At 42.4% G+C, this 9,905-nt stretch overlaps 1 protein-coding gene across 1 annotated transcript; it reads right to left on the minus strand.

The window, feature by feature from the left end:
* Positions 1–4,690: 4,690 nt before the first annotated feature.
* On the minus strand, positions 4,691–9,832 carry klhl31 (kelch-like family member 31). The gene is made up of 3 exons (XM_061228805.1): positions 9,686–9,832; positions 7,389–8,591; positions 4,691–6,893 (listed from the first exon to the last, which is right to left on the minus strand). The coding sequence occupies exons 2-3, from the start codon at positions 8,561–8,563 to the stop codon at positions 6,161–6,163; spliced, it is 1,908 nt and encodes a 635-aa protein (XP_061084789.1). The 5' UTR covers positions 8,564–8,591; positions 9,686–9,832; the 3' UTR covers positions 4,691–6,160.
* Between the last annotated feature and the right edge of the window lie 73 nt (positions 9,833–9,905).

Consider the following 9,905-nt stretch of genomic DNA (forward strand, 5'->3'; position numbering starts at 1 on the left):
CCTACTGGCACTCCACGACGCTGAAACACACGTGACCTGGTCAGGCGCACGGACGTCATACAATGACTCAGCACTCCCTCTCACCATTCCGAACGCTCAATGAAGCGGTGCACACCGCCGATAGAGGCAGACTTTGGAAGGTGTGCATGACCGCAGTTTATTTGGAATTTGCTGTTGTTATACCTTTAAGGGCTTTTATTGAGCGCATTGCCCGCTTGCAAATCGCAAATGAACAACTACTTTCTTTTGAGCCGAATTCCATCGTAATGTGCGCACAGAGCATGCTACTGCACTTATAGATCAGTTTAGCCTATATTACGTTATTTTGAGTAGGCCTGTAACAGACAGAGTTATTCTATTATTTATTTTATTGCGCCAATGATTCAATGTGAAAGAAGCACTACCTACCAGGATATATAAGTTAGGAGCTCATTTTTGTCACCTTGTATGCCTTAATATACATGCGTTGTAATATACAGTCAGATCATTTCCCCTCAAGTCACTGAGCACAGAAACACAGAACAAACCACTTAAAGAAAGCTAGTCACATTTGAAGTCCATAACTTTTGTCTGCATGCCTGTTGCCATGTCACTCTGATTCAGCAATCTGCTGTCCTTTTTGTTTTGATGATTAACGTGATAATATTATATGATGAAAATTAAACAAAAGAGAATATAAAATAGTGTCAGTGATTTAATGCGAAAGAAGCACTATCCACCACTACCGATGTAGTCAAGTAATAAAAAGCATCCTAGAACTTGTTATGCCTCAAACAATGTCCAACAGTTTCTAAGCAGATAGGAACCAGTTTTACTTGTATTTTGTCTAACATTCTCTCTCATTCCTGCTCTCACAGAGGCTGAAAGCCTATCACCCATTCAGCTCTGTCCAGTCTTCAGTCTCTTGGTCTTTCTCGGGATCTGTATGACTAAGCGGAAATAGCATATTGATGACGACTTGTCTCTGCTGGAAATAAATGCACATAAGTGGACATTGCCGTTTCCTGCCACTGGATGAACTAATTTAAGGCAAGGGTTAACTTAACTATGCATATCGATCAGAAGTAGGTTAAAGACTGCGACGTGTACATATGAGGTTTCTTTTATTGAAGCACACAAGTAATTAACAATATGAATGACTTGTGTGCTTCAATATAATATAAATTGAAATATAAAAAGAGTACCTCTTTGTCAGCTTGTATATATGAATATACAGTCTTTATCTGTGGAAACTGGTGTATTTCACATTCATGGTTAACATTCCTACTTTCTTATTATCTCAGATAATTTATTGAAAAAATTCTGAGTCCCAGAATTATCACCGAGCACAGAAACAGAACAAGCGGCATAAAGAAGGCTAGTCACATTTGAAGTTTTAGAAGACTTTTGTCCGCCCGTCTGTTGCCATGTCACTCTGATTCAGCAATCTGCTGTCCTTTATTGTTTTGATGATTGATGTGATAATATCCTATGATGTAATATACATCGTAACTGAAGAGATAACAAAAAAAACAAAAAAAACTGATATGTTTTTTTTTTTTACCCTAAAAAAAACACTCTTCCTTCTGCTCTGATTTGTGTTTATTACTCATTATTCAAACTGGTTTAATATTACACAGCACTTCTACTAGTCTGTGGTGCCTCAGTCCTGACTGGTGCATGGTTATCCATTTTCCCCTTTTGTTGTTGCCAGTTTATGAACGCTGCTGTAGTTGTAAATTCACTGTAAACAGACTTTGTACAGTAACTGTAGCAGAACACAAAGGGCAATTCTCAAAATGTCCTTACACCCTGATCGTGTTGTTCAGGTTCAGGATCCATTTTACAGTTAGTTGACTCTGAACTGAACTGAACTTCAAAGAGATTAATTTAATTTGAACATACAGTGCAGTCTGTAATTATTTGGACAGTGACACATTTTTGTGAACAAACAAATAAAACGTCAAAATTACGTAAAATGTTCAAATGATATGGTTTCCTGTGGTTTCCTGTGGTGGACAGGGCTTGAACTGGCTAATGGCTGGGTTGGAAAATAGTTGTGATACAGTGGGTCCCAGAATTATTGGTATAATTGATAAATATGTCCACCAGTTCAGCTCTTATTCACCAGTCCAGCTCTCACCCACTAGTTAAGCTCTTATCCACCCGTCTGATCAGTCTGATCTTATTTGCATAACTGCAGTTCCTGAAACATGATCTACATTAAAACTGTTGTGTTCTCGACACTTTGCGTTTTTATACTATTTTGAGCACAGGAGGTAATGGTGTGTAGTTTTGACACAGTTTTCAGGAATGTAGATAATTGCATTTAGACAAGTGAAATTTGGTTTGTGAATTACATGACATGGATTAATTAAATAGAAAATGTATGTCTGTATAATTATTTTGTACTGTATGAACTGTCAACATAACAAGGATTGAATGTAGCTGATTAGTTATTTTTATAATTATTATTCATAGTAATTGTAGTAGTAGTATTTAATGCCTGTTTGTCGCAGGGGTGAAATTATAATTATTGCTTTGGCAACACTGTGTTTTTGTTGGGTAAAAATAGGTAAAGAGCAAAAAGTGGGAAATTATTATTATTTGAAATTGTTGTAGGAATGTATACCTTCATTTCATATAGTTAAAAATGATTGAAGAAAAACAAAAACCAACCAATAATGATAAATAAATAAAAGTCTGTTTGCAAGTGTATGTTACGGATATTTACATGAGTTATTTACTAGATATTGGCTAGTTAGTTAGGGTTGGGTGTAAGGCAATTGGAGCTTGTTTCATAGGAATGCTTCCATAGTGTCTGTGCTCCTGACAGATGGTTTCCCTCCAAGCCTGGGCTCATGCACTCTTAAGAGCCACGTCAATCGGTGCAGCATACAGCACACACACTCGGTTTCCTCTTTGTGTTATACTGTATGTAAAACAACAAGTTAGCTCACTATGTTCTGAACAGTTCACTGTGTTCTGCACAGTGCAACTTTCATGAGCATATCAAATGCATATGAAATTACTTCCAGATAAGCTTTGGTTTTTGTATGTATTTATTTGTATAAAACTTTCAGTTACATTTTAAAAACATTTTATTTTCAATTGCCAGGTCCTTGTTTTCATGAAACTCCACCAGAAAGGCTGTCCCGGAGGAGGTTTTTAATCCTCCTCCTGAGAGTGAGCAGTGGTGTGTTTTGGTCGACCTTAATGTTCCTCATCTTCCCCAGAGCCTGTTTCACTGTATTTCGGATTCCCCACTGACGCTGGAGCTGGAGGGTCTTCCATCCCCCCGACGGACCATAGAGGGCGCCCTCAGCAGTCAGGCAGGCCCTCGGCAGCAATCTGTTTCTGTAGGCAGAAGAACAAACAAGACCCCAGACCCCGTATCTGTTCGGAGTTAGCATATCCATGGGGGCAATGGTCAGTCAGGGCAAAGTGCTGATGGTAGATAAATGTCCTTGTGTGGAGACAGCTATGGGCAGTCATCCAGGCAATGAAAACATTGTTTTTGCTTGTTTGTAAGATGTTTGTGTTTTACATTTGCCCAGATGACCTGTGGGTCTCAGGTCGGTTCACCCCTGAACCAACCTAATCTTAAGAAAGCTATGACAATTTTGTAGCTCCACAAGGTCAGGCTGGCCTTGGGCAAACCTGCCCTGAAGGTCCTTCAGGGCCTGATAGATGTAATTAAGTGCAGAGTAACAATGGACACCAGCAGAGCCTGTAGCTCTCCAGGGTTGGAGACCACTGTACTACACTGGCCTTCCATGGTCGACCAGGTCGTTTTTTATTACTGAGCTCACCGGTGCATTCTTGCTTCGTAAGAATTTACCGAACAATTGCTTTGACACACCTACCCTTTTGACTATGTCTCTGATTGATTTATTCTGATTTTCAGTCTAATGATGGCCAGCTTCACTGGTATTGACATTTCATGTTGAGAGACAACAACAGACTCCAAATGCAGATGGCTCTCCTAGAATCAACTCTAGACCTTTTGCTAGCTCTTTTACGCGTGAATTAACAATGACACTTAACACACCTGTCCAGGAAACAGTTGAGCGGCCATTTGGTCCATTACTTTTGTCCCCCTAAAATTGGGGGAGGGAGGCTATGTATAGAAATGGCTGTAATTCCTACATGGTTCACCAAATATGAATGTAAAAACCCCCAAATTAATAATCTGAACTTTAACCGCACCATGATCGATTTATTCAGAATTGTTTGCAGAAATTTAGAGCAAAATAATAACTAAAAGCATTTGTCACTGTCCAAATACTTACAGCTTGCACTGTATATGCCTGTGTATTCTCCTTTTCCAGGAGGATATCTTCTGAGAGAGATTTGAGGGAGATACTGTGGCAAGGTTCCCCATACCCACGGAGTTATCCTCTTTCTGTCCTTCTTGAATTTCCTCTGGGATGGTTACGGTGCAGGAATATTTATGTTATGTATTCATTCTTTATGCTGTCGGTATTGTAATACCATGGGTATATTACTTGTAATATTAACAACTGTGATGCACAAATGTTTAATCATTCTTTGTGCTATTGTACAGTATGGTGTTGTAATACTGTGGGTATTTCACATGTAGTACTAACAAATTATTGGATTTGTTTCTCTTCCATGGTTTATTTTTGGTACAGATGACAGCAACTTACAAACGGCCTTAAGGTAATGTACAAACAAACAATAAAGTATCTGATTTTCATAGGAAACTTTAATGAAGACATAGAGCTTTGAAATGGCTCAGATGCTGGGATAAAATCAATAATTTTTGTTACACACATTCACAAACGGTGGAACACAGTGCCATCAATGGGGAACCAACAGCAAACCATCCACCATCCAGGCAGGTATCTTATTTACCTCTCACGTGCCCTACACCAGCATTACAGCATAAAAACGTTTTCACATAATTTCATTTCAACCTATGAACATTTAAAACATGAACTCCCGGGGAATTCCTGAAGCACTACACTTAAAGCAGTGTTCATCCTTGAGGCAGCTCAGGCGTGAAACGCGTTTCATTTATAACTACAATTTTTTTTTTTTTTTTTTACAAAAGGCTTTCAAACTCCTCTATGTTCCTTTATTGTCCCCAGTCAACCTTCTCAACACACTCATGGTTCGCTCAACGTGGATCCTTCAGTTAGTAAATGAGGGCGTGCTTTTGCAATGACGGGCGCCTGTTCCCCTGTCTCTGAGCAGCCAGCAGTATACCTGTATTTATGAATGAAATAACTTAAAATGGACCCACCGCCCCCTTCATGCCTACTCCTGGCAGGCAGCTCCCACTGAAATAACATTGCCAATAACTTTTATTTTCTAAATTATGAATAGTTTACTTTTACTAATTTTTCATCATTTTACCCATGAAAAGCAATCACGTGTATCATCTACATTCACCAACAAGAGAATGCTTTCACTTTATTGGAAATTATGTTTTTTATACAAACCCATGCAAATACAAATATTGATTTAATCTATATAATCTAATTATTTACTCTGGAAAAGTAGGACTGTTATGCCATTAATATCTGGTTAAACTTGTATCTGGTTATTGGACCCAAAGGGAAAAAATGAAGTTGTTTGTATCAAATATTTTTCTTAGCCAAATCTGTCCTTTAAAAAAAGTTTTAAATACATTGTTGTTTTCCAGGTGTCACAAGTACAATGCACAATCACTACACTATACAGTACAACAAAAAACGTAATCTGTACAAATGTCTCTGCTTGTCAGTGTTCCCCTTTAGTAAAATATTTCCAGAATTTTCTGAATATTTCATCACAGATTCACCCAGCATAGCTTGGTTTTAATACAACATCCAGTATATTCAGAAAAAAGTGGCAAAATTTCTAAAATGGCTGCATTGTTGAAAACAGATTCTGTGATTTATTTATGAAGTATAGTGAATTTTTTGTTCATAAATATCTGGTATTTAATTTTTCAGATGAGACTTCAGAAATATGCTATTTCTGTAATATGCTAATATTATTTCCCTGAATTATTTATTATTCTAAACACAGCATGTCATAGAGGAATATATTGTCACATTTACATTTCCGTGGATAACAAAAGCCTTAACTTTACGGGTGGGCGGGGGGGTTTCTTTCCTGTCTTGCTCTCCATTGGCTGGCAGTAAACTACATTGTCCTGCTGACGTGATGTTTATATACTGACTGGTGCAGATGATACCGAGCTGGCCCTGGACTCTCGGGACCTGCGGGTGGGTATGGTCACCACGCAGCACGAGATTCCCACCGTGGCCTCCGGCAGCTCCTCCTCCTCGGTCCATTCGTTGAGGTCAGGGTTGAAAATCTGGACGCATTTCTTGTACTTCTTCTCGATCTCGTTCCAGCCTCCGAGGAGGTAGATCTTGCTGTCGAGGGTGCCCACGCCCGCCGTGCTGACGCCCGTGTGCAAGGGGGCGGTGTAGCTCCACTGCCCGTTGTGAGGGTTGTAGCACTCCACCGCCATGACATCCACCCTCTCCCCGCGGCCGCCCAGTTGGCTGCCCCCGAGGACATAGGCGCGGTCGGCTACGGTGGTGGCTCCGTGCCACCCCCGCGGGGTGCTGAGGCTGTTCTTGTCCTGCCAGCTGTCGGTGGACGGGTCGTACGTGCACACAGAGCGCGAGTAGGCGTTGTTGATGTAGCCGCCGGTGACGAGGATTTTGCCGTCGATGACCGTGCTGGCGTGGCAGCACCTGGCCACCTCCATGGCGGTCTTCATCTGCCACTGGTTGGAGGACGGCACGTAGCACTCGACGGAGGACTGGGGCCCCTCGGAGTTTCTGCCGCCGACGGCGAACAGCAGGCCGTTGAAGGAGTTGAGGCTGAAGTGAGTGCGCTTCTGGATCATGGTGGCCAAATGGATCCAGTTGTTGAATCTGGGATCATATCTGAGAAACAGAGAGGAATTGTTCGGTTTGTTTTGTGCAACGCTTCTCAAGGTCGGTCCTGGGGGACCCCCGTGGTTGGTTTTCATTGCGACCACAATTGCAATCACATTTTTAATATATATAATGTTTTTCATGTTTTCAGGGATTACGTACCCTCTTAAGCCGTCAGACAAACGTATACATGCCGTGAAGAATAAATGACCTATATTCATGTAGTGCAATTTTGCAAACAATTACATAAAGACTGGTCAAAAAGAGATTGGTTGGAAAGAAAATTCAACATACAGGTTCCCCTGGACTGAACTTGTTCAAATCACAGGTTTAATGCATAGCAGGATATGCTTTCACACTACCCAATGTAAAAAAGCAAAATAGTAAAAAGTAATATATAAATATATATACATATATATATACATTTTTAAAATTGTCATACTAGCAGAAGCAGAGGTAAAGCCTGGATGAAGAAATGCCCTCATAAACGGTGTGAAAACTCACCTGCAGAAGTTGCTGACAGCGTGCTTCGCCTGGTTCCTGGCATCGTTCTGGTCTTCACCGCCAGCGACGTACAGGAAGCCGTCCAGGACGGCCACGCACTGGTTAAAGCTCTTAGCCGGCATCTCGGTCAGCTTGTTCCAGATGCCGTCGGGGTCCCTGTAGAGGATGTCTTTGCTGAGGGACTTCTCCGTCAGGGCGGGACGCCCCCCCACCGTCAGCAGGACGCGTTGGCCGCCGCGGAGCTTGGTCCTCCTGGACTGCAGGATGTTCTGCTGGTAGGGCAGCAGGTGGTAGTTCATGGCGTCCACCAGGAGCCGGTGGCACTCGTTGTCGTTCATCATTCGCGGCACGCTCTGCACGTGGTTCACCAGGTCCTGCGCGGTGATGGTGCCGAAACGGATGTTGTTCAGCAGGTCGGCGGCGTACTTCAGCCTCTTCTCGTCGAAGTCCAGCCACTTGATGGCGATCTGGAAGGCGGTGATCTCCGAGGGCAGGTGCAGGGAGTCGTCCATGAGGAAGTCGGTGATCTGCTCGTAGGTGAGCTTCAGGAACTGCTCCATCTCGGAGAACTCGATGAAGTTCTCCCGCATGAACTTCTGCGCCGCCTCCTTGGTGCCCTTGAGCGCGTAGGTGTCGGCGATGTTGGCTACGTACATGCAGTTCTCCACGCTGATCTCCTGCGTCAGGAAGTCGCTGCAGATGCGCACCAGGCTCTGGATCTGCAGGAAGATGGCCACCGCGATGGTGCTGCCGATGGTGGACAGGGACAGGGTGAGCTTGCCCGAGTACGCGTACGTGATGGCGGTGGCCAGGCCCGCGGGGGACAGGTCGTTCAGGTCCAGCTGCTGCACGGAGGAGTCCTTCTTCAGGACCCCGCGAATGTACTCACTGCAGGACGCCATCACCACCTTGTGCACGCTGAAGGATTTCGTCTTGGTGGCCACGGTCAGGTCGCACAGGAAGCTGTCCTGCCTCATGGTGTTGAGACCCTCCAGGAGGTTTGGGCCGTAGACGGGGTCGTTCACCTCAGTGGAGATGCAGCTGAAGCCATTCCCTCCCTCTAACAGAGTGTTGAGGCCGTTCATTTTGTTCACTGGACCATCATCCACTATCAGCGACATCTCATTGATGTCTGCCTTGTTCTTTTTGGCGGTCTTGTTCTTCTTTGGTGCCATGACTGTTGCAATGGGTCACAGCCAAGGCCTAAAAACAGGAAAAAAAAAGTTTCGTTTTATTTTTCCTAATTATTTTATTCCATTTATATATTGCAAATTCACATATTAGCACGTCAATAACATTATACAATATCCTGGCACTGGGCAAAATATAAACGGTGGCCCAAGATCATACTATAACTGAGTAAAGATTATATTTCCTCATGTGTCCTTTAAAACTATTTATGTTGGCCTAATGTAGGCTACTCTAACGTGATGGACAGTGGATTATAAAATTCGAGGAAATACATATATAATTAGGAACATATTTTGTCAATTCATTAACAAAATGGGTTTACCTCATTTACAAATTGTATTGGACAGGTACTAGCCTTTATCTAACGAATCCCCATTTATCTGTACTTGAGATTGGGCCTGTGCTATTTACGGCGCAGCGCGCCTGTGAAGTGGTCTATTACCTTCCTCAAATTCCCAGGGCATGTGCTACAGCAGTACAAGCGGCAAGGAAGGCAGAGTATATTCCGCGACAGAAAGTAAGCTTCCACAACAAAAAAACGTTTAGTATTTCAGAGGCTCTGACTAATTGGTATAATTTCCGGCTATTATGACACCATTTACACTTTGAAAGTTGATAAAAACTGTGCCGTTACCCAACATTCCACACCTTGCATCTGTCACAATTTATCAACAGCAGCTCCAAGAATAGCCCCATCGCCAAGCTGAACGGTTCAGCTTGAACCAAAGCGTTCTTCGAAAATAATGTGTATCAAGGGGGCCTTTCTTAATTTTTGACATCTGCCTTTCAATATAAAATAATTGTTCTGATTCCACAATGACTAACTATTATAGTCTAGTATTATTCTTTTTTTAAATGTATTTTAAATTGTAATTGATTAAATATAAGTCACTGCCATCGTGGGATTTTGGTATTGAGGAAAACAATAACTAGGTCAGCACTTTGACAATTGAGAGAATATCTGCGATTAAGGCCAGGCTACTTGCCCGATAGCCAGAACATAAAAATCGTTGTTTTATGGCATATTGAGCTTTGTCATCTCAGAACAGCATTATACTATTACAGTTCAAACGATGGTACGTGCACACAAGCCATATCGCGCTTACCTGACAGATAGCAGTGAATGAGAAGTTGGCGGTGAATTGACCTGTGCCTCCAAGCCCTGGTGAGGAGCAGAGAGAAAGAATCAAAACTACCAGTAGCTGAGTATCCTGGCAATTAACTCCTCCTCTAACTGACAGTGGGGTGAAGAAGAGATTGCGCAATACGGTGGTGGAACCCATCCTCTATTTCGGTTCGGCCCCCAATCTTGACACCTATAGTAAA

Source organism: Conger conger, chromosome 18 (assembly GCF_963514075.1).
Source record: "Conger conger chromosome 18, fConCon1.1, whole genome shotgun sequence".
Lineage (NCBI taxonomy): Eukaryota > Metazoa > Chordata > Actinopteri > Anguilliformes > Congridae > Conger > Conger conger.